General features: G+C 43.3%; 2 protein-coding genes across 2 annotated transcripts in view; both read right to left on the bottom strand.

Annotated features, from left to right (window-relative positions):
• LOC140425874 (collagen alpha-6(VI) chain-like) overlaps positions 1 to 13235 on the bottom strand; it is a 75150-nt gene extending 61915 nt beyond the window's left edge. Inside the window, exons 1-3 of the mRNA XM_072510254.1 lie at positions 13137 to 13235; positions 10140 to 10250; positions 3079 to 3189 (exon numbers count right to left, since the gene is read on the bottom strand). Of these exons, the coding sequence (XP_072366355.1) occupies positions 3079 to 3189; positions 10140 to 10250; positions 13137 to 13235 (321 nt within the window). The remainder of the gene's footprint in view (positions 1 to 3078; positions 3190 to 10139; positions 10251 to 13136) is intronic.
• Positions 13236 to 13247: 12 nt separating this feature from the next.
• Positions 13248 to 26351, bottom strand: part of LOC140425873 (collagen alpha-6(VI) chain-like) — an 87458-nt gene continuing 74354 nt past the window's right edge. The window contains exons 24-26 of the mRNA XM_072510253.1: positions 20351 to 20440; positions 16996 to 17553; positions 13248 to 13840 (exon numbers count right to left, since the gene is read on the bottom strand). Of these exons, the coding sequence (XP_072366354.1) occupies positions 13248 to 13840; positions 16996 to 17553; positions 20351 to 20440 (1241 nt within the window). The remainder of the gene's footprint in view (positions 13841 to 16995; positions 17554 to 20350; positions 20441 to 26351) is intronic.

The following is a 26351-nucleotide window of genomic DNA, read 5'->3' as shown; positions in this document are numbered from 1 at the left end:
TTTGAGAGTGTATACTACTTGATCCATCGATTAGGAAAATGATGTCCGCCACTTCTGGATTACTGCCCGCTGCAGGAAAATAAAACAAAAAAGATTTGTTTGCAATTTCATCATTTGTGCCAGGAAGCAGAGGGACTTTTAAGCAATCTATGTTTGTATTGTTGGATATTGGAAGTAAAGGTAGTGTTTCTCCGGCCGCGTTCACCTGGCGACAGGAAAATGAGGAACGAGGTCATTGGAGAACGCATCTCCATTCTACGTGGCACACCGTTGGCGTTCATGCGGCGGGCGGGCAGCAGAATCCGGCCCAAAGGTACAGATTTAAGTGAGTATAATTAAATGTTTTTTTGAAATAAAGTTTAACACTTCAGTTTAATTTGCGCTAAGCAATGGTGCTTGCATGTTTGGGAGGTTTGGTTTCATTTCAAACTTTGTCTGTATTGTTATTAGAGAGTTTACATTGTTAAAAATCAAACAGGAGCACTGGAATTTGGTTCACAACCAGGGGCCACTTTAAGTTAGAAAGACTTTTTGCATTTAGTTAAGGCTGGACCCAAGGCAGCTGGAGGTAGGTAGCTGGAGGAGAAACAGCTCTCCCAACTGTGCCAGAAGCAGAGAAGCAGAACAATGAAGTCATGGGAAGGAAGCAAGTCCCAGAAACTAATGAACAGATAGTTCGAGAAACCTAGGAATTACAAGAGATGTTCCAGGTAAACTGAACTCAAAAGAACAAAGGAACTGGCAATTGAAAAAAGGTACTGTTCATTGAAGTTAAAGCAAGGGAATGAGAGAGAGAGAGAGAGAGTCTCCAGTTAAAGACAGCTGAAAAGTACAGGCCTGATGGAATTGGCTAGCGACAAGCCAGTTATCTGAAGTGATCCTAAGGTTGGTGATATCTTAATGCCTGTGAAGCAATAGTGATCTATTGTTGTGGCTGTGTCCTTAGAGATCGTGTGGAAGATTGAAAGCACATGGCAATTCAAAATAGAAAATCCTTCTAAGGAGATTCTACAATCCTCAAAATTACTTCTTGCTGGAAGAAAGAGCTGAGGGAAAACGTTGTTTGGACGAAGAATCTAAGGCATGTCTTTTCAAGAGTTAAATTTGTGAAACACTTGAGTAGAAGTCAGAGTCCATTGAGGCCAGTTGGCTCACAGTGTAAGAAACATCTGGGGGAAATTGAGGTGGAATCTACAGAAGTTTGATTGGGTGTCATCTGCCACTTGGTTTCAGAGTGGGCTGTGAAGAGAAGTCAGGGATAGCAATGAAAAATCAATGATGAAACACTTTCTCTTTCCTAAAAGCTCCTCCCTTAGACAAAAGCCTTTCAAACAGCAGCTGTTATAAGTGTCAGAGGATTCCAAGAAAGTCCCAGCACTTGAAAACCCTCACATTCCCTGAGAGCCATTAATTTTGTAAGCACCCTTTTAGTTTAACCGAGCAAGCCTCACTAGCCTGTGATTGACTGTTTCCAGGTTCAGGCATAACTGTGTGATGGATTATTTATTTATTTTTCCTTTCACGTTTGAATGCATCTCAAGTACAGTTCTTTGATGCGAACCACAATGTTTGCAAACACTCTTGCAATGATTGTCTGTTCCTCACCACATCAAAGGAGCTAAATTGCTTCAGTTCCTCATTTCTCACTTCCAGGTTTCATTTGCCCCTTTCCCTGTCTACCTGGTCCCCTAAGCTCTGCACCGGAGGCTGTGTCTGGTCCCGGCAAGATGCCGACATTGAACTAATGCCCGGCTCTGTACTACTCCACTTCTTTGGGACTCAGTGTAGTCCCAGAAATAGCCACTGGTTCTGGTGGTGCTGCAGGATAAGAGCACTCACTGCTGACTATCTGATTGCATGGCAGCTCCCGGAGGAAGGATATCTTCTTGGATGGGGGCAGAAGTTCTGGATGAGCAAATTAAAGGCCCTATTGTAGTTAAATGGCTGAAGAGTGAGCTGGCCATTTGAAGCACACTTGCCTCTGACTTTTATATTGGTGTGCGGAAGGACCATACTCGTAGACTTACGTTCTGCCTGCCATATTTTCTCTCCCTTCCACGCACCCCCAATTTTCTTCCTGTAACTTCCCCAATCCCCTCACTCTCTCTATCTCTCTCTCTCGTCTGCCTCTCCGAATTACTCGCCCCAAATCTCTTCCCCAATTTTTTTCTTTTCTTTCAGTTATCCTCACCTTCCAGATTCGTCATTCACTTTACCTTCATATTTTCCTCTCCATCTTTCAATTCCCAATCCCTGTGCTGTTCCCTGCCCACTTCCTTAGTTCTCAAAGGGCAGCACGGTAGCATTGTGGATAGCACAATTGCTTCACAGCTCCAGGGTCCCAGGTTCGATTTCGGCTTGGGTCACTGTCTGTGTGGAGTCTGCACATCCTCCCCATGTGTGCGTGGGTTTTCTCCGGGTGCTCTGGTTTCCTCCCACAGTCCAAAGATGTGCAGGTTAGCTGGATTGGCCATGATAAATTGCCCTTAGTGTCCAAAATTCCCCTTAGTGTTGGGTGAGGTTACTGGGTTCTGGGGATAGAATGGAGGTGTTGACCTTCGGTAGGGTGCTCTTTCCAAGAGCCGGTGCAGACTCGATGGGCCGAATGGCCTCCTTCTGCACTGTGAATTCTATGATTCTATGAAAGTTCCTTCGGTGATATCACCTGGGTGTGAGGGAAACAATGTCACACAAAGGGAAACCTCTGAAGAGAGTGAAGCATCAGTTTGCTCACAACTATTCAGTTAGTTCACCCTGCCTACTTCAAGCCCAGCTGCTTGGTGGAATTGTTAAAAGTAGGAATAAATGTGCATGGGGAAGAAAGAGGATCAACTGTCAAGTTTATTGGAACTGACAAATCAACCACCAAAACGGTTAAACGTCATCTGTTGGAGAAGCCTGTTAAGTTGTTCAGGTTTTCAAAATTCTTACTTTCAATGTGACTGCTTGGCTGAAGTATGCCAGGCTCCTGGCATTAAAAGGAACGCAACAATTATCACAATCTTGAGGAGACAACACAGTTGTTACTAATCTTCTACGTCTGCACTGATGGTAAATTTGCTACCAATCAACGCATACTGGAAAGATGAACAGCAAAGCATCCATGATATTCCCAAATCCATTGCCAGTGGCAAGGCTCCCAATTCTAGCACTGGCTTCAAAGTTTTCTCCAACCATGGAATCAATCTGCTAGTTTAAAAAGAAAAATTCAAACTTTTTCAACTCACCATTTGGATTGCGTGCTTCAAATGAAATCCATTTTTCCAGGTCCTTTAGGGTATCAAAGTTGTCTAGATGAAATGCTTTTTCATGGGATCCTGAAACCGTCACAAGCTCAGCATGATTAGCAGCGCCAATACCGATGGCAAAAACATTAAGCCCTCTATTTCTGATGGCTCTGGCAGCTTCAGACACCTGATCACCTGACTCTCCATCTGTAATCAGTATGAGGTATTGTTGTATTCCAGGCCGGCCCCCTTTTGAGCTATCAAAGTAGCCGATTGTAAAGTTCAGTGCTTGGCCGGTATTTGTACCCCCATGTAACTGCTGAATCTGATGAACAGCTTTCAGTAATACTGCTTTGTCATCATATTGATCAAGCTGAAATTCCAAACGTGGCTTAGTGCTGAACTGTATGATGCCAATTTGGACTCTGGTTTTACCAAACTCATTTTTGTTGATAAAGCTTATTATAGCTTCTTTGACTTGTTCAAAGTTTTGAGAGTGTATACTACTTGATCCATCGATTAGGAAAATGATGTCCGCCACTTCTGGATTACTGCCCGCTGCAGGAAAATAAAACAAAAAAGATTTGTTTGCAATTTCATCATTTGTGCCAGGAAGCAGAGGGACTTTTAAGCAATCTATGTTTGTATTGTTGGATATTAGAAGTAAAGGTAGTGTTTCTCCGGCCGCGTTCACCTGGCGACAGGAAAATGAGGAACGAGGTCATTGGAGAACGCATCTCCATTCTACGTGGCACACAATTGGCATTCATGCGGCGGGCGGGCAGCAGAATCCGGCCCAAAGGTACAGATTTAGTGAGTATAATTAAATGTTTTTTTGAAATAAAGTTGAACACTTAAGTTTAATTTGCGCTAAGCAATGGTGTTTGCATGTTTGGGAGGTTTGGTTTCATTTCAAACTTTGACTGTTTTGTGATTAGAGAGTTTACCATGTTAAAAACCAAACAGGAGCACTGGAATTTGCTTAGCAACCAGGGGCCACTTTAAGTTTGAAATTCTTTTTGCATTTAGTTAAGGCTGGACCCAAGGCAGCTGGAGGTAGGTAGCTGGAGGAGAAACAGCTCTCCCAACTGTGCCAGAAGCAGAGAAGCAGAACAATGAAGTCATGGGAAGGAAGCAAGTCCCAGAGACTAATGAACAAATGGTTCGAGAAACCTTGGAATTACAAGAGATGTTCCAGGAAAATGGGGGTCAAAACAACAAAGGACCTGGAAATTGTAAAAAGGTACTGTTCATTGAAGTTAAAGGAAGGGACAGAGAGAGAGAATCTCCAGTTAAAGACAGCTGAAAAGTACAGACCTGATGGAGTCGGCTAGCAAGAAGCCAGTTATCTGAAGTAATCCTAAGGTTGGTGAGATCTTAATGCCTGTGAAGCAACAGTGATCTATTGTGGAGGCTGTGTCCTGAGAGATCGTGTGGAAGATTGAAAGCACATGGCAATTCAAAATAGAAAATCCTTCGAAGGAGATTCTACAATCCTCAAAATTACTTCTTGCTGGAAGAAAGAGCTGAGGGAAAACGTTCTTTGGACGAAGATTCTAAGGCATGTCTTTTCAAGACTTAAATTTGTGAAACACTTGAGTGGAAGTCAGAGCCCATTGAGGCCAGTTGGCTCACAGTGTAAGAAACATCTGGGGGGAATTGAGGAGGAATCTACAGAAGTTAAATTGGGTGTATCTGCCACTTGGTTTTAGAGTGGGCTGTGAAGAGAAGTCAGGGATTGCAGTGAAAAATCAATGATGAAACACTTTCCCTTTCCTAAAAGCTGCTCCCTTAGACAAAAGCCTTTCAAACAGCAGCTGTTACAAGTGTCAGAGGATTCCAAGAAAGCCCCCAGCACTTCAAAACCGTCACATTCCCTGAGAGCCATTAATTTTGTAAGCACCCATTTAGCTTCACCGAGCAAGACCTCACTAGCCTGTGATTGACTGTTTCCAGGTTCAGGCATAACTGTCTGATGGATGATTTATTTATTGTTCCCTTCACGTTTGAATGCATCTCAAGTACAGTTCTTTGATGCGAACCACAATGTTTACAAACACGCTTGCAATGATTGTCTGCTCCTCACCACATCAAAGGAGCTAAATAGTTTAATTTCCTCATTTCTCACCTCCAGGTTTCATTTGCCCGTTTCACTGTCTAACTGGTCCCCTTAACTCTCCACCGGAGGCTGTGTCTGGTGCCGGCAAGATCCTGAACTTGAACTAATGCTCGGCTCCGTATTACTTCACTTCTTTGGGACTCTGTGTAGTCCCAGAAGTGGCCACCGGTTCTGGTGGTGCTGCAGGATAAGAGCACTCATTGCTGACTATTTGATTGCATGGCAGCTCCCGGATTCCACTTGGATGGGGGCAGAAGTTCTGGCTGAGCCAATTAAAGGCCCTATTGTATCTAAATGGCTGACGGGTGAGCTGGCCATTTGAAGAACACTTGCCTCTGACTTTTACATTGGTGTGCAGAAGGAGCATACTTGTAGAGTAAAGTTCTGCCACCCATATTTTCTCTCCCTCCCCCGCACCCCCAATTTTCTTCCTGCAACTTCCCCAATCCCCTCACTCTCTCTATCTCTCTCTCTCGTATACCTCTCCAAATTGCTCTCCCCAAATCTCTTCCCCAATTTTTTTCTTTTCTTTCAGTTCTCCTCACCTTCCAGCATTGTCATTCACTTTTCCTTCATACTTTCCTCTCCATCTTTCCACTCCCAATCCCTGTGCTGGTCCCTGCCCACTTCCTTAGTTCTCAAGTTCCTTCGGTGATATCACCTGGGTATGAGGGAAACAACCTCACGCAAAGGGAAACCTCTGAAGGGAGTGAAGCATCAGTTTGCTCACAACCATTCAGTTATTTCACCCTGCCTACTTCAAGCCCAGCTGCTTGGTGGAATTGTGAAAAGTAGGAATAAATGTGCATGGGGAAAAAAGAGGATAAACTGTCAAGTTCATTGGAACTGACAAATCAACCACCAAAACCGTTAGACGTCATCTGTTGGAGGAACCTGTTAAGTTATTAAGGTTTTCAAAATTATTCCTTTCAATGTGGCTGCTTGCGTGAAGTATGTCAGGCTTCTGGCATTAAAAGGAACTCAACAATTATCACAATCTTGAGGAGACTACACAGTTGTTCCTAATCTTCTACGTCTGCCCTGATGGTAAATTTGCTACCAATCAACGCTTACTGGAAAATTGAACAGCAAAGCATCCATGATATTCCCAAATCCACTCACTGCCAGTGGGCAAGGCTCCCAATTCTAGCACTGGCTTCAAAGTTTTCTCCAACCATGGAATCAATCTGCTAGTTTAAAAAGTAATATTCAAAATTTCTCAACTCACCATTTGGACTGTGTGCTTCAAATGAAATCCATTGTTCCAGGTCCTTTAGGGTATCAAAGTTGTCTAGATGAAATGCTTTTTCATGGGATCCTGAAATCGTCACAAGCTCAGCATGATTAGCAGAGCCAATACCGATGGCAAAAACATTAAGCCCTCTATCTCTGATGGCTCTGGCAGCTTCAGACACATGATCGCCTGACTCTCCATCTGTAATCAGTATGAGGTATTGTTGTATTCCAGGCCGGCCCCCTTTTGAGCTATCAAAGTAGTCGATTGTAAAGTTCAGTGCTTGGCCGGTATTTGTACCCCCATGTAACTGCTGAATCTGATGAACAGCTTTCAGTAATACTGCTTTGTCATCATATTGATCAAGCTGAAATTCCAAACGTGGCTTAGTGCTGAACTGTATGATGCCAATTTGGACTCTGGTTTTACCAAACTCATTTTTGTTGATAAAGCTTATTATAGCTTCTTTGACTTGTTCAAAGTTTTGAGAGTGTATACTACTTGATCCATCGATTAGGAAAATGATGTCCGCCACTTCTGGATTACTGCCCGCTGCAGGAAAATAAAACAAAAAAGATTTGTTTGCAATTTCATCATTTGTGCCAGGAAGCAGAGGGACTTTTAAGCAATCTATGTTTGTATTGTTGGATATTAGAAGTAAAGGTAGTGTTTCTCCGGCCGCGTTCACCTGGCGACAGGAAAATGAGGAACGAGGTCATTGGAGAACGCATCTCCATTCTACGTGGCACACCGTTGCCGTTCATGCGGCGGGCGGGCAGCAGAATCCGGCCCAAAGGTACAGATTTAAGTGAGTATAATTAAATGTTTTTTTGAAATAAAGTTTAACACTTCAGTTTAATTTGCGCTAAGCAATGGTGCTTGCATGTTTGGGAGGTTTGGTTTCATTTCAAACTTTGTCTGTATTGTTATTAGAGAGTTTACATTGTTAAAAATCAAACAGGAGCACTGGAATTTGGTTCACAACCAGGGGCCACTTTAAGTTAGAAAGACTTTTTGCATTTAGTTAAGGCTGGACCCAAGGCTGCTGGAGGTAGGTAGCTGGAGGAGAAACAGCTCTCCCAACTGTGCCAGAAGCAGAGAAGCAGAACAATGAAGTCATGGGAAGGAAGCAAGTCCCAGAAACTAATGAACAGATAGTTCGAGAAACCTAGGAATTACAAGAGATGTTCCAGGTAAACTGAACTCAAAAGAACAAAGGAACTGGCAATTGAAAAAAGGTACTGTTCATTGAAGTTAAAGCAGGGGAATGAGAGAGAGAGAGAGAGTCTCCAGTTAAAGACAGCTGAAAAGTACAGGCCTGATGGAATTGGCTAGCGACAAGCCAGTTATCTGAAGTGATCCTAAGGTTGGTGATATCTTAATGCCTGTGAAGCAATAGTGATCTATTGTTGTGGCTGTGTCCTTAGAGATCGTGTGGAAGATTGAAAGCACATGGAAATTCAAAATAGAAAATCCTTCTAAGGAGATTCTACAATCCTCAAAATTACTTCTTGCTGGAAGAAAGAGCTGAGGGAAAACGTTGTTTGGACGAAGAATCTAAGGCATGTCTTTTCAAGAGTTAAATTTGTGAAACACTTGAGTAGAAGTCAGAGTCCATTGAGGCCAGTTAGCTCACAGTGTAAGAAACATCTGGGGGAAATTGAGGTGGAATCTACAGAAGTTTGATTGGGTGTCATCTGCCACTTGGTTTCAGAGTGGGCTGTGAAGAGAAGTCAGGGATAGCAATGAAAAATCAATGATGAAACACTTTCTCTTTCCTAAAAGCTCCTCCCTTAGACAAAAGCCTTTAAAACAGCAGCTGTTATAAGTGTCAGAGGATTCCATGAAAGTCCCAGCACTTGAAAACCCTCACATTCCCTGAGAGCCATTAATTTTGTAAGCACCCTTTTAGTTTAACCGAGCAAGCCTCACTAGCCTGTGATTGACTGTTTCCAGGTTCAGGCATAACTGTGTGATGGATTATTTATTTATTTTTCCTTTCACGTTTGAATGCATCTCAAGTACAGTTCTTTGATGCGAACCACAATGTTTGCAAACACTCTTGCAATGATTGTCTGTTCCTCACCACATCAAAGGAGCTAAATTGCTTCAGTTCCTCATTTCTCACTTCCAGGTTTCATTTGCCCCTTTCCCTGTCTACCTGGTCCCCTAAGCTCTGCACCGGAGGCTGTGTCTGGTCCCGGCAAGATGCCGACATTGAACTAATGCCCGGCTCTGTACTACTCCACTTCTTTGGGACTCAGTGTAGTCCCAGAAATAGCCACTGGTTCTGGTGGTGCTGCAGGATAAGAGCACTCACTGCTGACTATCTGATTGCATGGCAGCTCCCGGAGGAAGGATATCTTCTTGGATGGGGGCAGAAGTTCTGGATGAGCAAATTAAAGGCCCTATTGTAGTTAAATGGCTGAAGAGTGAGCTGGCCATTTGAAGCACACTTGCCTCTGACTTTTATATTGGTGTGCGGAAGGACCATACTCGTAGACTTACGTTCTGCCTGCCATATTTTCTCTCCCTTCCCCGCACCCCCAATTTTCTTCCTGTAACTTCCCCAATCCCCTCACTCTCTCTATCTCTCTCTCTCGTCTGCCTCTCCGAATTACTCGCCCCAAATCTCTTCCCCAATTTTTTTCTTTTCTTTCAGTTATCCTCACCTTCCAGATTCGTCATTCACTTTACCTTCATATTTTCCTCTCCATCTTTCAATTCCCAATCCCTGTGCTGTTCCCTGCCCACTTCCTTAGTTCTCAAAGGGCAGCACGGTAGCATTGTGGATAGCACAATTGCTTCACAGCTCCAGGGTCCCAGGTTCGATTTCGGCTTGGGTCACTGTCTGTGTGGAGTCTGCACATCCTCCCCGTGTGTGCGTGGGTTTTCTCCGGGTGCTCTGGTTTCCTCCCACAGTCCAAAGATGTGCAGGTTAGCTGGATTGGCCATGATAAATTGCCCTTAGTGTCCAAAATTCCCCTTAGTGTTGGGTGAGGTTACTGGGTTCTGGGGATAGAATGGAGGTGTTGACCTTCGGTAGGGTGCTCTTTCCAAGAGCCGGTGCAGACTCGATGGGCCGAATGGCCTCCTTCTGCACTGTGAATTCTATGATTCTATGAAAGTTCCTTCGGTGATATCACCTGGGTGTGAGGGAAACAATGTCACACAAAGGGAAACCTCTGAAGAGAGTGAAGCATCAGTTTGCTCACAACTATTCAGTTAGTTCACCCTGCCTACTTCAAGCCCAGCTGCTTGGTGGAATTGTTAAAAGTAGGAATAAATGTGCATGGGGAAAAAAGAGGATCAACTGTCAAGTTTATTGGAACTGACAAATCAACCACCAAAACGGTTAAACGTCATCTGTTGGAGAAGCCTGTTAAGTTGTTAAGGTTTTCAAAATTCTTACTTTCAATGTGACTGCTTGGCTGAATTATGCCAGGCTCCTGGCATTAAAAGGAACGCAACAATTATCACAATCTTGAGGAGACAACACAGTTGTTACTAATCTTCTACGTCTGCACTGATGGTAAATTTGCGACCAATCAACGCATACTGGAAAGATGAACAGCAAAGCATCCATGATATTCCCAAATCCATTGCCAGTGGCAAGGCTCCCAATTCTAGCACTGGCTTCAAAGTTTTCTCCAACCATGGAATCAATCTGCTAGTTTAAAAAGAAAAATTCAAACTTTTTCAACTCACCATTTGGATTGCGTGCTTCAAATGAAATCCATTTTTCCAGGTCCTTTAGGGTATCAAAGTTGTCTAGATGAAATGCTTTTTCATGGGATCCTGAAATCGTCACAAGCTCAGCATGATTAGCAGCGCCAATACCGATGGCAAAAACATTAAGCCCTCTATCTCTGATGGCTCTGGCAGCTTCAGACACCTGATCACCTGACTCTCCATCTGTAATCAGTATGAGGTATTGTTGTATTCCAGGCCGGCCCCCTTTTGAGCTATCAAAGTAGCCGATTGTAAAGTTCAGTGCTTGGCCGGTATTTGTACCCCCATGTAACTGCTGAATCTGATGAACAGCTTTCAGTAATACTGCTTTGTCATCATATTGATCAAGCTGAAATTCCAAACGTGGCTTAGTGCTGAACTGTATGACACCAATTTGGACTCTGGTTTTACCAAACTCATTTTTGTTGATAAAGCTTATTATAGCTTCTTTTACTTGTTCAAAGTTTTGAGAGTGTATACTACTTGATCCATCGATTAGGAAAATGATGTCCGCCACTTCTGGATTACTGCCGGCTGCAGGAAAATAAATCAAAAAAGATTTGTTTGCAATTTCATCATTTGTGCCAGGAAGGAGAGGGAGTTTTAAGCAATCTAGGTTTGTATTGTTGGATATTAGAAGTAAAGGTAGTGGTTCTCCGGCTGCGTCCACCTGGTGACAGGAAAATGAGGAACGAGGTCATTGGGAACCCATCTCCATTCTACGTGGCACACCATTGGCATTCATGCGGCGGGCGGGCAGCAGAATCCGGCCCAAAGGTACAGATTTAGTGAGTATAATTAAATCTTTTTTTGAAATAAAGTTGAACACTTAAGTTTAATTTGTGCTAAGCAATGGTGTTTGCATGTTTGGGAGGTTTGGTTTCATTTCAAACTTTGACTGTTTTGTGATTAGAGAGTTTACCATGTTAAAAACCAAACAGGAGCACTGGAATTTGCTTAGCAACCAGGGGCCACTTTAAGTTTGAAATTCTTTTTGCATTTAGTTAAGGCTGGACCCAAGGTAGCTGGAGGAGAAACAGCTCTCCCAACTGTGCCAGAAGCAGAGAAGCAGAACAATGAAGTCATGGGAAGGAAGCAAGTCCCAGAGACTAATGAACAAATGGTTCGAGAAACCTTGGAATTACAAGAGATGTTCCAGGAAAATGGGAGTCAAAACAACAAAGGACCTGGAAATTGAAAAAAGGTACTGTTCATTGAAGTTAAAGGAAGGGACAGAGAGAGAGAATCTCCAGTTAAAGACAGCTGAAAAGTACAGACCTGATGGAGTCGGCTAGCAAGAAGCCAGTTATCTGAAGTAATCCTAAGGTTGGTGAGATCTTAATGCCTGTGAAGCAACAGTGATCTATTGTGGTGGCTGTGTCCTGAGAGATCGTGTGGAAGATTGAAAGCACATGGCAATTCAAAATAGAAAATCCTTCTAAGGAGATTCTACAATCCTCAAAATTACTTCTTGCTGGAAGAAAGAGCTGAGGGAAAACGTTGTTTGGACGAAGATTCTAAGGCATGTCTTTTCAAGAGTTAAATTTGTGAAACACTAGCCTGTGATTGACTGTTTCCAGGTTCAGGCATAACTGTGTCATGGATTATTTATTTATTTTTCCCTTCACGTTTGAATGCATCTCAAGTACAGTTCTTTGATGCGAACCACAATGTTTGCAAACACTCTTGCAATGATTGTCTGTTCCTCACCACATTAAAGGAGCTAAATTGCTTCATTTCCTCATTTCTCACTTCCAGGTTTCGTTTGCCCCTTTCCCTGTCTACCTGGTCCCCTAAGCTCTGCACCGGAGGCTGTGTCTGGTCCCGGCAAGATGCCGAACTTGAACTAATGCCCGGCTCCGTACTACTCCACTTCTTAGGGACTCAGTATAGTCCCAGAAATAGCCACCGGTTCTGGTGGTGCTGCAGGATAAGAGCACTCACTGCTGACTATTTGATTGCATGGCAGCTCCCGGAGGCAGGATATCCTCTTGGATGGGGGCAGAAGTTCTGGATGAGCAAATTAAAGGCCCTATTGTAGTTAAATGGCTGAAGAGTGAGCTGGCCATTTGAAGCAGACTTGCCTCTGACTTTTATATTGGTGTGCGGAAGGACCATACTCGTAGAGTAACGTTCTGCCAGCCATATTTTCTCTCCCTTCCCCGCACCCCCAATTTTCTTCCTGTAACTTCCCCAATCCCCTCACTCTCTCTATCTCTCTCTCTCATCTGGCTCTCCGAATTACTCTCCTCAAATCTCTTGCCCAATTTTTTTTTTTTCTTTCAGTTCTCCTCACCTTCCAGGATTGTCATTCTCTTTTCCTTCATATTTTCCTCTCCATCTTTCAATTCCCAATTCCTGTGCTGTTCCCTGCCCACTTCCTTAGTTCTCAAGTTCTTTCGATAATATCATCTGGGGTTTGGGAAACAACCTCACGCAAAGAGAAACCTCTGAAGAGAGTGAAGCATCAGTTTGCTCTCAACCATTCAGTTATTTCACCCTGCCTACTTCAAGCCCAGCTGCTTGGTGGAATTGTTAAAAGTAGGAATAAATGTGCATGGGGAAAAAAGAGGATAAACTGTCAAGTTCATTGGAACTGACAAATCAACCACCAAAACCGTTAGACGTCATCTGTTGGAGGAACCTGTTAAGTTATTAAGGTTTTCAAAATTATTCCTTTCAATGTGGCTGCTTGGCTAAAGTATGCCAGGCTTCTGGCATTAAAAGGAACTCAACAATTATCACCATCTTGAGGAGACAACACAGTTGTTCCTAATCTTCTACGTCTGCCCTGATGGTAAATTTGCTACCAATCAACGCATACTGGAACAATGAACAGCAAAGCATCCATGATAATCCCAAATCCATTGCCAGTGGGCAAGGCTCCAATTCTAGCACTGGCTTCAACGTTTTCTCCAACCATGGAATCAATCTGCTAGTTTAAAAAGTAATATTCAAACTTATTCAACTCACCATTTGGACTGTGTGCTTCAAATGAAATCCATTGTTCCAGGTTTAGGGTATCAAAGTTGTCTAGATGAAATGCTTTTTCATGGGATCCTGAAATCGTCACAAGCTCAGCATGATTAGCAGAGCCAATACCGATGGCAAAAACATTAAGCCCTCTATCTCTGATGGCTCTGGCAGCTTCAGACACATGATCGCCTGACTCTCCATCTGTAATCAGTATGAGATATTGTTGTATTCCAGGCCGGCCTCCTTTTGAGCTATCAAAGTAGTCGATTGTGAAGTTCAGTGCTTGGCCGGTATTTGTACCCCCATGTAACTGCTGAATCTGATGAACAGCTTTCAGTAATACTGCTTTGTCATCATATTGATCAAGTTGGAATTCCAAACGTGGCTTAGTGCTGAACTGTATGATGCCAATTTGGACTCTGGTTTTACCAAACTCATTTTTGTTGATGAAGGTTACTATAGCGTCTTTTACTTGTTCAAAGTTTTGAGAGTGTATACTACTTGATCCATCGATTAGGAAAATGATGTCCGCCACTTCTGGATTACTGCCGGCTGCAGGAAAATAAAGCAAAAAAGATTTGTTTGCAATTACATCATTTGTGCCAGGAAGGAGAGGGAGTTTTAAGCAATCTATGTTTGTATTGTTGGATATTAGAAGTAAAGGTAGTGTTTCTCCGGCTGCGTCCAACTGGCGACAGGAAAATGAGGAACGAGGTTATTGGAGAACCCATCTCCATTCTACATGGCACACCATTGCCGTTCATGCGGCGGGCGGGCAGCAGAATCCGGCACAAAGGTACAGATTTCAGTGAGTATAATTAAATCTTTTTTTGAAATAAAGTTTAACACTTAAGTTTAATTTGCGCGAAGCAATGGTGTTTGCATATTTGGGAGGTTTGGTTTCATTTCAAACTTTGTCTGTTTTGTGATTAGAGAGTTTACCATGTTAAAAACAAAACAGGAGCACTGGAATTTGCTTAGCAACCAGGGGCCACTTTAAGTTTGAAATACTTTTTGCATTTAGTTAAGGCTGGACCCAAGGCAGCTGGAGGTAGGTAGCTGGAGGAGAAACAGCTCTCCCAACTGTGCCAGAAGCAGAGAAGCAGAACAATGAAGGCATGGGAAGGAAGCAAGTCCCAGAAACTAATGAACAAATGGTTCGAGAAACCTTAGAATTACAAGAGATGTTCCAGGAAAATGGAAGTCAAAACAACAAAGGACCTGGAAATTGAAAAAAGGTACTGTTCATTGAAGTTAAAGGAAGGGACAGAGAGAGAGAATCTCCAGTTAAAGACAGCTGAAAAGTACAGACCTAAAGGAGTCGGCTAGCAAGAAGCCAGTTATCTGAAGTAATCCTAAGGTTTGTGATATCTTAATGCCTGTGAAGCAATAGTGATCTATTGTAGTGGCTGTGTCCTTAGAGATCGTGTGGAAGATTGAAAGCACATGGCAATTGAAAACAGAAAATCCACCTAAGGAGATTCTACAATCCTCAAAATTACTTCTTGCTGGAAGAAAGAGCTGAGGGAAAACGTTCTTTAGACAAAGATTCTAAGGCATGTCTTTTCAAGACTTTAATTTGTGAAACACTTGAGTGGAAGTCAGGGTCCATTGAGGCCAGTTGGCTCACAGTGTAAGAAACATCTGGGGGGATTTGAGGAGGAATCTACAGAAGTTTGATTGGGTGTCATCTGCCACTTGGTTTCAGAGTGGGCTGTGAAGAGAAGTCAGGGATCGCAATGAAAAATCAATGATGAAACACTTTTGTTTTCCTAAAATCTCCTCCCTTAGACAAAAGCCGTTCAAACAGCAGCTGTTATAAGTGTCAGAGGATTCCAAGGAAGCCCCCAGCACTTGAAAACCCTCCCATTCTCTGAGATCCATTAATTTTGTAAGCACCTATTTAGCTTCACCGAGCAACCCACACTAGCCTGTGATTGACTGTTTCCAAGTTCAGGCATAACTGTGTGATGGATGATTTATTTATTGTTCCCTTCACGTTTGAATGCATCTCAAGTACAGTTCTTTGATGCGAACCACAATGTTTACAAAAACACTTGCAATGATTGTCTGCTCCTCACCACATCAAAGGAGCTAAATAGTTTCATTTCCTCATTTCTCACCTCCAGGTTTCATTTGCCCCTTTCACTGTCTACCTGGTCCCCTAAGCTCTCCACCGGAGGCTGTGTCTGGTGCCGGCAAGATCCCGAACTTGAACTAATGCCCGGCTCCGTATTACTCCACTTCTTTGGGACTCAGTGTAGTCCCAGAAATGGCCACCGGTTCTGGTGGTGCTGCAGGATAAGAGCACTCATTGCTGACTATTTGATTGCATGGCAGCTCCCGGAGGCAGGATATCCTCTTGGATGGGGGCAGAAGTTCTGGCTGAGCCAATTAAAGGCCCTATTGTATTTAAATGGCTGATGGGTGAGCTGGCCATTTGAAGCACACTTGCCTCTGACTTTTACATTGGTGTGCAGAAGGAGCATACTTGTTGAGTAAAGTTCTGCCACCCATATTTTCTCTCCCTCCCCCGCACCCCATATTTTCTTCCTGCAACTTCCCCAATCCCCTCACTCTCTCTATCTCTCTCTCTCGTCTGCCTCTCCGAATTACTCGCCCCAAATCTCTTCCCCAATTTTTTTCTTTTCTTTCAGTTATCCTCACCTTCCAGATTCGTCATTCACTTTACCTTCATATTTTCCTCTCCATCTTTCAATTCCCAATCCCTGTGCTGTTCCCTGCCCACTTCCTTAGTTCTCAAAGGGCAGCACGGTAGCATTGTGGATAGCACAATTGCTTCACAGCTCCAGGGTCCCAGGTTCGATTTCGGCTTGGGTCACTGTCTGTGTGGAGTCTGCACATCCTCCCCGTGTGTGCGTGGGTTTTCTCCGGGTGCTCTCGTTTCCTCCCACATCCAAAGATGTGCAGGTTAGCTGGATTGGCCATGATAAATTGACATTAGTGTCCAAAATTCCCCTTAGTGTTGGGTGAGGTTACTGGGTTCTGGGGATAGAATGGAGGTGTTGACCTTGGGTAGGGTGCTCTTTCCAAGAGCCGGTGCAGACTCGATGGGCCGATTGGCCTCCTTCTGCACTGTGAATTCTATGATTCTATGAAAGTTCCTTCGGTGATATCACCTGGGTGTGAGGGAAACAACGTCACACAAAGGGAAACCTCTGAAGAGAGTGAAGCATCAGTTTGCTCACAACTATTCAGTTATTTCACCCTGCCTACTTCAAGCCCAGCTGCTTGGTGGAATTGTTAAAAGTAGAAATAAATGTGCATGGGGAAAAAAGAGGATCAACTGTCAAGTTTATTGGAACTGACAAATCAACCACCAAAACGGTTAAACGTCATCTGTTGGAGAAGCCTGTTAAGTTGTTAAGGTTTTCAAAATTCTTCCTTTCAATGTGGCTGCTTGGCTGAAGTATGCCAGGCTCCTGGCATTAAAAGGAACGCAACAATTATCACAATCTTGAGGAGACAACACAGTTGTTCCTAATCTTCTACGTCTGCACTGATGGTAAATTTGCTACCAATCAACGCATACTGGAAAGATGAACAGCAAAGCAGCCATGATATTCCCAAATCCACTCACTGCCAGTGGGCAAGGCTTCCAATTCTAGCACTGGCTTCAAAGTTTTCTCCAACCATGGAATCAATCTGCTAGTTTAAAAAGAAAAATTCAAACTTTTTAAACTCACCATTTGGACTGCGTGCTTCAAATGAAATCCATTTTTCCAGGTCCTTTAGGGTATCAAAGTTGTCTAGATGAAATGCTTTTTCATGGGATCCTGAAATCGTCACAAGCTCAGCATGATTAGCAGAGCCAATACCGATGGCAAAAACATTAAGACCTCTATCTCTGATGGCTCTGGCAGCTTCAGACACATGATCGCCTGACTCTCCATCTGTAATCAGTATGAGATATTGTTGTATTCCAGGCCGGCCCCCTTTTGAGCTATCAAAGTAGTCGATTGTAAAGTTCAGTGCTTGGCCGGTATTTGTACCCCCATGTAACTGTTGAATCTGATGAACAGCTTTCAGTAATACTGCTTTGTCATCATATTGATCAAGCTGAAATTCCAAACGTGGCTTAGTGCTGAACTGTATGACACCAATTTGGACTCTGGTTTTACCAAACTCATTTTTGTTGATAAAGCTTATTATAGCTTCTTTTACTTGTTCAAAGTTTTGAGAGTGTATACTACTTGATCCATCGATTAGGAAAATGATGTCCGCCTCTTCTGGATTACTGCCGGCTGCAGGAAAATAAATCAAAAAAGATTTGTTTGCAATTTCATCATTTGTGCCAGGAAGGAGAGGGAGTTTTAAGCAATCTAGGTTTGTATTGTTGGATATTAGAAGTAAAGGTAGTGGTTCTCCGGCTGCGTCCACCTGGTGACAGGAAAATGAGGAACGAGGTCATTGGGAACCCATCTCCATTCTACGTGGCACACCATTGGCATTCATACGGCGGGCGGACAGCAGAGTCCGGCCCAAAGGTACAGATTTAGTGAGTATAATTAAATCTTTTTTTGAAATAAAGTTGAACACTTAAGTTTAATTTGCGCTAAGCAATGGTGTTTGCATGTTTGGGAGGTTTGGTTTCATTTCAAACTTTGACTGTTTTGTGATTAGAGAGTTTACCATGTTAAAAACCAAACAGGAGCACTGGAATTTGCTTAGCAACCAGGGGCCACTTTAAGTTTGAAATTCTTTTTGCATTTAGTTAAGGCTGGACCCAAGGCAGCTGGAGGTAGGTAGCTGGAGGAGAAACAGCTCTCCCAACTGTGCCAGAAGCAGAGAAGCAGAACAATGAAGTCATGGGAAGGAAGCAAGTCCCAGAGACTAATGAACAAATGGTTCGAGAAACCTTGGAATTACAAGAGATGTTCCAGGAAAATGGGGGTCAAAACAACAAAGGACCTGGAAATTGTAAAAAGGTACTGTTCATTGAAGTTAAAGGAAGGGACAGAGAGAGAGAATCTCCAGTTAAAGACAGCTAAAAAGTACAGACCTGATGGAGTCGGCTAGCAAGAAGCCAGTTATCTGAAGTAATCCTAAGGTTGGTGATATCTTAATGCCTGTGAAGCAACAGTGATCTATTGTGGTGGCTGTGTCCTGAGAGATCGTGTGGAAGATTGAAAGCACATGGCAATTCAAAATAGAAAATCCTTCGAAGGAGATTCTACAATCCTCAAAATTACTTCTTGCTGGAAGAAAGAGCTGAGGGAAAACGTTCTTTGGACGAAGATTCTAAGGCATGTCTTTTCAAGACTTAAATTTGTGAAACACTTGAGTGGAAGTCAGAGCCCATTGAGGCCAGTTGGCTCACAGTGTAAGAAACATCTGGGGGGAATTGAGGAGGAATCTACAGAAGTTAAATTGGGTGTATCTGCCACTTGGTTTTAGAGTGGGCTGTGAAGAGAAGTCAGGGATTGCAGTGAAAAATCAATGATGAAACACTTTCCCTTTCCTAAAAGCTGCTCCCTTAGACAAAAGCTTTTCAAACAGCAGCTGTTACAAGTGTCAGAGGATTCCAAGAAAGCCCCCAGCACTTCAAAACCGTCACATTCCCTGAGAGCCATTAATTTTGTAAGCACCCATTTAGCTTCACCGAGCAAGACCTCACTAGCCTGTGATTGACTGTTTCCAGGTTCAGGCATAACTGTCTGATGGATGATTTATTTATTGTTCCCTTCACGTTTGAATGCATCTCAAGTACAGTTCTTTGATGCGAACCACAATGTTTACAAACACGCTTGCAATGATTGTCTGCTCCTCACCACATCAAAGGAGCTAAATAGTTTAATTTCCTCATTTCTCACCTCCAGGTTTCATTTGCCCGTTTCACTGTCTAACTGGTCCCCTTAACTCTCCACCGGAGGCTGTGTCTGGTGCCGGCAAGATCCTGAACTTGAACTAATGCTCGGCTCCGTATTACTTCACTTCTTTGGGACTCTGTGTAGTCCCAGAAGTGGCCACCGGTTCTGGTGGTGCTGCAGGATAAGAGCACTCATTGCTGACTATTTGATTGCATGGCAGCTCCCGGAGGCAGGATATCCACTTGGACGGGGGCAGAAGTTCTGGCTGAGCCAATTAAAGGCCCTATTGTATCTAAATGGCTGACGGGTGAGCTGGCCATTTGAAGCACACTTGCCTCTGACTTTTACATTGGTGTGCAGAAGGAGCATACTTGTAGAGTAAAGTTCTGCCACCCATATTTTCTCTCCCTCCCCCGCACCCCCAATTTTCTACCTGCAACTTCCCCAATCCCCTCACTCTCTCTATCTCTCTCTCTCGTATGCCTCTCCAAATTGCTCTCCCCAAATCTCTTCCCCAATTTTTTTCTTTTCTTTCAGTTCTCCTCACCTTCCAGCATTGTCATTCACTTTTCCTTCATACTTTCCTCTCCATCTTTCCACTCCCAATCCCTGTGCTGGTCCCTGCCCACTTCCTTAGTTCTCAAGTTCCTTCGGTGATATCACCTGGGTATGAGGGAAACAACCTCACACAAAGGGAAACCTCTGAAGGGAGTGAAGCATCAGTTTGCTCACAACCATTCAGTTATTTCACCCTGCCTACTTCAAGCCCAGCTGCTTGGTGGAATTGTGAAAAGTAGGAATAAATGCGCATGGGGAAAAAAGAGGATAAACTGTCAAGTTCATTGGAACTGACAAATCAACCACCAAAACCGTTAGACGTCATCTGTTGGAGGAACCTGTTAAGTTATTAAGGTTTTCAAAATTATTCCTTTCAATGTGGCTGCTTGCGTGAAGTATGTCAGGCTTCTGGCATTAAAAGGAACTCAACAATTATCACAATCTTGAGGAGACTACACAGTTGTTCCTAATCTTCTACGTCTGCCCTGATGGTTAATTTGCTACCAATCAACGCATACTGGAAAATTGGAACAGCAAAGCATCCATGATATTCCCAAATCCACTCACTGCCAGTGGGCAAGGCTCCCAATTCTAGCACTGGCTTCAAAGTTTTCTCCAACCATGGAATCAATCTGCTAGTTTAAAAAGTAATATTCAAAATTTTTCAACTCACCATTTGGACTGTGTGCTTCAAATGAAATCCATTTTTCCAGGTCCTTTAGGGTATCAAAGTTGTCTAGATGAAATGTGTTTTCATGGGATCCTGAAATCGTCACAAGCTCAGCATGATTAGCAGAGCCAATACCGATGGCAAAAACATTAAGCCCTCTATCTCTGATGGCTCTGGCAGCTTCAGACACATGATCGCCTGACTCTCCATCTGTAATCAGTATGAGGTATTGTCGTTTTCCAGGCCGGCCCCCTTTTGAGCTATCAAAGTAGTCGATTGTAAAGTTCAGTGCTTGGCCGGTATTTGTACCCCCATGTAACTGCTGAATCTGATGAACAGCTTTCAGTAATACTGCTTTGTCATCATATTGATCAAGCTGAAATTCCAAACGTGGCTTAGTGCTGAACTGTATGATGCCAATTTGGACTCTGGTTTTACCAAACTCATTTTTGTTGATAAAGCTTATTATAGCTTCTTTTACTTGTTCAAAGTTTTGAGAGTGTATACTACTTGATCCATCGATTAGGAAAATGATGTCCGCCACTTCTGGATTACTGCCCGCTGCAGGAAAATAAAACAAAAAAGATTTGTTTGCAATTTCATCATTTGTGCCAGGAAGCAGAGGGACTTTTAAGCAATCTATGTTTGTATTGTTGGATATTAGAAGTAAAGGTAGTGTTTCTCCGGCCGCGTTCACCTGGCGACAGGAAAATGAGGAACGAGGTCATTGGAGAACGCATCTCCATTCTACGTGGCACACCGTTGGCGTTCATGCGGCGGGCGGGCAGCAGAATCCGGCCCAAAGGTACAGATTTAAGTGAGTATAATTAAATGTTTTTTTGAAATAAAGTTTAACACTTCAGTTTAATTTGCACTAAGCAATGGTGCTTGCATGTTTGGGAGGTTTGGCTTCATTTCAAACTTTGTCTGTATTGTTATTAGAGAGTTTACATTGTTAAAAATCAAACAGGAGCACTGGAATTTGGTTCACAACCAGGGGCCACTTTAAGTTAGAAAGACTTTTTGCATTTAGTTAAGGCTGGACCCAAGGCTGCTGGAGGTAGGTAGCTGGAGGAGAAACAGCTCTCCCAACTGTGCCAGAAGCAGAGAAGCAGAACAATGAAGTCATGGGAAGGAAGCAAGTCCCAGAAACTAATGAACAGATAGTTCGAGAAACCTAGGAATTACAAGAGATGTTCCAGGTAAACTGAACTCAAAAGAACAAAGGAACTGGCAATTGAAAAAAGGTACTGTTCATTGAAGTTAAAGCAAGGGAATGAGAGAGAGAGAGAGAGTCTCCAGTTAAAGACAGCTGAAAAGTACAGGCCTGATGGAATTGGCTAGCGACAAGCCAGTTATCTGAAGTGATCCTAAGGTTGGTGATATCTTAATGCCTGTGAAGCAATAGTGATCTATTGTTGTGGCTGTGTCCTTAGAGATCGTGTGGAAGATTGAAAGCACATGGAAATTCAAAATAGAAAATCCTTCTAAGGAGATTCTACAATCCTCAAAATTACTTCTTGCTGGAAGAAAGAGCTGAGGGAAAACGTTGTTTGGACGAAGAATCTAAGGCATGTCTTTTCAAGAGTTAAATTTGTGAAACACTTGAGTAGAAGTCAGAGTCCATTGAGGCCAGTTGGCTCACAGTGTAAGAAACATCTGGGGGAAATTGAGGTGGAATCTACAGAAGTTTGATTGGGTGTCATCTGCCACTTGGTTTCAGAGTGGGCTGTGAAGAGAAGTCAGGGATAGCAATGAAAAATCAATGATGAAACACTTTCTCTTTCCTAAAAGCTCCTCCCTTAGACAAAAGCCTTTCAAACAGCAGCTGTTATAAGTGTCAGAGGATTCCAAGAAAGTCCCAGCACTTGAAAACCCTCACATTCCCTGAGAGCCATTAATTTTGTAAGCACCCTTTTAGTTTAACCGAGCAAGCCTCACTAGCCTGTGATTGACTGTTTCCAGGTTCAGGCATAACTGTGTGATGGATTATTTATTTATTTTTCCTTTCACGTTTGAATGCATCTCAAGTACAGTTCTTTGATGCGAACCACAATGTTTGCAAACACTCTTGCAATGATTGTCTGTTCCTCACCACATCAAAGGAGCTAAATTGCTTCAGTTCCTCATTTCTCACTTCCAGGTTTCATTTGCCCCTTTCCCTGTCTACCTGGTCCCCTAAGCTCTGCACCGGAGGCTGTGTCTGGTCCCGGCAAGATGCCGACATTGAACTAATGCCCGGCTCTGTACTACTCCACTTCTTTGGGACTCAGTGTAGTCCCAGAAATAGCCACTGGTTCTGGTGGTGCTGCAGGATAAGAGCACTCACTGCTGACTATCTGATTGCATGGCAGCTCCCGGAGGAAGGATATCTTCTTGGATGGGGGCAGAAGTTCTGGATGAGCAAATTAAAGGCCCTATTGTAGTTAAATGGCTGAAGAGTGAGCTGGCCATTTGAAGCACACTTGCCTCTGACTTTTATATTGGTGTGCGGAAGGACCATACTCGTAGACTTACGTTCTGCCTGCCATATTTTCTCTCCCTTCCCCGCACCCCCAATTTTCTTCCTGTAACTTCCCCAATCCCCTCACTCTCTCTATCTCTCTCTCTCGTCTGCCTCTCCGAATTACTCGCCCCAAATCTCTTCCCCAATTTTTTTCTTTTCTTTCAGTTATCCTCACCTTCCAGATTCGTCATTCACTTTACCTTCATATTTTCCTCTCCATCTTTCAATTCCCAATCCCTGTGCTGTTCCCTGCCCACTTCCTTAGTTCTCAAAGGGCAGCACGGTAGCATTGTGGATAGCACAATTGCTTCACAGCTCCAGGGTCCCAGGTTCGATTTCGGCTTGGGTCACTGTCTGTGTGGAGTCTGCACATCCTCCCCGTGTGTGCGTGGGTTTTCTCCGGGTGCTCTGGTTTCCTCCCACAGTCCAAAGATGTGCAGGTTAGCTGGATTGGCCATGATAAATTGCCCTTAGTGTCCAAAATTCCCCTTAGTGTTGGGTGAGGTTACTGGGTTCTGGGGATAGAATGGAGGTGTTGACCTTCGGTAGGGTGCTCTTTCCAAGAGCCGGTGCAGACTCGATGGGCCGAATGGCCTCCTTCTGCACTGTGAATTCTATGATTCTATGAAAGTTCCTTCGGTGATATCACCTGGGTGTGAGGGAAACAATGTCACACAAAGGGAAACCTCTGAAGAGAGTGAAGCATCAGTTTGCTCACAACTATTCAGTTAGTTCACCCTGCCTACTTCAAGCCCAGCTGCTTGGTGGAATTGTTAAAAGTAGGAATAAATGTGCATGGGGAAAAAAGAGGATCAACTGTCAAGTTTATTGGAACTGACAAATCAACCACCAAAACGGTTAAACGTCATCTGTTGGAGAAGCCTGTTAAGTTGTTAAGGTTTTCAAAATTCTTACTTTCAATGTGACTGCTTGGCTGAAGTATGCCAGGCTCCTGGCATTAAAAGGAACGCAACAATTATCACAATCTTGAGGAGACAACACAGTTGTTACTAATCTTCTACGTCTGCACTGATGGTAAATTTGCTACCAATCAACGCATACTGGAAAGATGAACAGCAAAGCATCCATGATATTCCCAAATCCATTGCCAGTGGCAAGGCTCCCAATTCTAGCACTGGCTTCAAAGTTTTCTCCAACCATGGAATCAATCTGCTAGTTTAAAAAGAAAAATTCAAACTTTTTCAACTCACCATTTGGATTGCGTGCTTCAAATGAAATCCATTTTTCCAGGTCCTTTAGGGTATCAAAGTTGTCTAGATGAAATGCTTTTTCATGGGATCCTGAAATCGTCACAAGCTCAGCATGATTAGCAGCGCCAATACCGATGGCAAAAACATTAAGCCCTCTATCTCTGATGGCTCTGGCAGCTTCAGACACCTGATCACCTGACTCTCCATCTGTAATCAGTATGAGGTATTGTTGTATTCCAGGCCGGCCCCCTTTTGAGCTATCAAAGTAGCCGATTGTAAAGTTCAGTGCTTGGCCGGTATTTGTACCCCCATGTAACTGCTGAATCTGATGAACAGCTTTCAGTAATACTGCTTTGTCATCATATTGATCAAGCTGAAATTCCAAACGTGGCTTAGTGCTGAACTGTATGACACCAATTTGGACTCTGGTTTTACCAAACTCATTTTTGTTGATAAAGCTTATTATAGCTTCTTTTACTTGTTCAAAGTTTTGAGAGTGTATACTACTTGATCCATCGATTAGGAAAATGATGTCCGCCACTTCTGGATTACTGCCGGCTGCAGGAAAATAAATCAAAAAAGATTTGTTTGCAATTTCATCATTTGTGCCAGGAAGGAGAGGGAGTTTTAAGCAATCTAGGTTTGTATTGTTGGATATTAGAAGTAAAGGTCGTGGTTCTCCGGCTGCGTCCACCTGGTGACAGGAAAATGAGGAACGAGGTCATTGGGAACCCATCTCCATTCTACGTGGCACAACATTGGCATTCATGCGGCGGGCGGGCAGCAGAATCCGGCCCAAAGGTACAGATTTAGTGAGTATAATTAAATCTTTTTTTGAAATAAAGTTGAACACTTAAGTTTAATTTGCGCTAAGCAATGGTGTTTGCATGTTTGGGAGGTTTGGTTTCATTTCAAACTTTGACTGTTTTGTGATTAGAGAGTTTACCATGTTAAAAACCAAACAGGAGCACTGGAATTTGCTTAGCAACCAGGGGCCACTTTAAGTTTGAAATTCTTTTTGCATTTAGTTAAGGCTGGACCCAAGGCAGCTGGAGGTAGGTAGCTGGAGGAGAAACAGCTCTCCCAACTGTGCCAGAAGCAGAGAAGCAGAACAATGAAGTCATGGGAAGGAAGCAAGTCCCAGAGACTAATGAACAAATGGTTCGAGAAACCTTGGAATTACAAGAGATGTTCCAGGAAAATGGGGGTCAAAACAACAAAGGACCTGGAAATTGTAAAAAGGTACTGTTCATTGAAGTTAAAGGAAGGGACAGAGAGAGAGAATCTCCAGTTAAAGACAGCTGAAAAGTACAGACCTGATGGAGTCGGCTAGCAAGAAGCCAGTTATCTGAAGTAATCCTAAGGTTGGTGATATCTTAATGCCTGTGAAGCAACAGTGATCTATTTTGGTGGCTGTGTCCTTAGAGATCGTGTGGAAGATTGAAAGCACATGGCAATTCAAAATAGAAAATCCTTCGAAGGAAATTCTACAATCCTCAAAATTACTTCTTGCTGGAAGAAAGAGCTGACGGAAAACGTTCTTTGGACGAAGATTCTAAGGCATGTCTTTTCAAGACTTAAATTTGTGAAACACTTGAGTGGAAGTCAGAGCCCATTGAGGCCAGTTGGCTCACAGTGTAAGAAACATCTGGGGGGAATTGAGGAGGAATCTACAGAAGTTAAATTGGGTGTATCTGCCACTTGGTTTTAGAGTGGGCTGTGAAGAGAAGTCAGGGATTGCAGTGAAAAATCAATGATGAAACACTTTCCCTTTCCTAAAAGCTGCTCCCTTAGACAAAAGCCTTTCAAACAGCAGCTGTTACAAGTGTCAGAGGATTCCAAGAAAGCCCCCAGCACTTCAAAACCGTCACATTCCCTGAGAGCCATTAATTTTGTAAGCACCCATTTAGCTTCACCGAGCAAGACCTCACTAGCCTGTGATTGACTGTTTCCAGGTTCAGGCATAACTGTCTGATGGATGATTTATTTATTGTTCCCTTCACGTTTGAATGCATCTCAAGTACAGTTCTTTGATGCGAACCACAATGTTTACAAACACGCTTGCAATGATTGTCTGCTCCTCACCACATCAAAGGTGCTAAATAGTTTAATTTCCTCATTTCTCACCTCCAGGTTTCATTTGCCCGTTTCACTGTCTAACTGGTCCCCTTAACTCTCCACCGGAGGCTGTGTCTGGTGCCGGCAAGATCCTGAACTTGAACTAATGCTCGGCTCCGTATTACTTCACTTCTTTGGGACTCTGTGTAGTCCCAGAAGTGGCCACCGG

The sequence above is a fragment of the Scyliorhinus torazame genome, chromosome 6 (assembly GCF_047496885.1).
Source record: "Scyliorhinus torazame isolate Kashiwa2021f chromosome 6, sScyTor2.1, whole genome shotgun sequence".
NCBI classification, from domain to species: Eukaryota; Metazoa; Chordata; class Chondrichthyes; order Carcharhiniformes; family Scyliorhinidae; genus Scyliorhinus; species Scyliorhinus torazame.
Note: the sequence above shows the minus strand (reverse complement) of the source record. Positions and strands in the feature narration are given on the sequence as shown.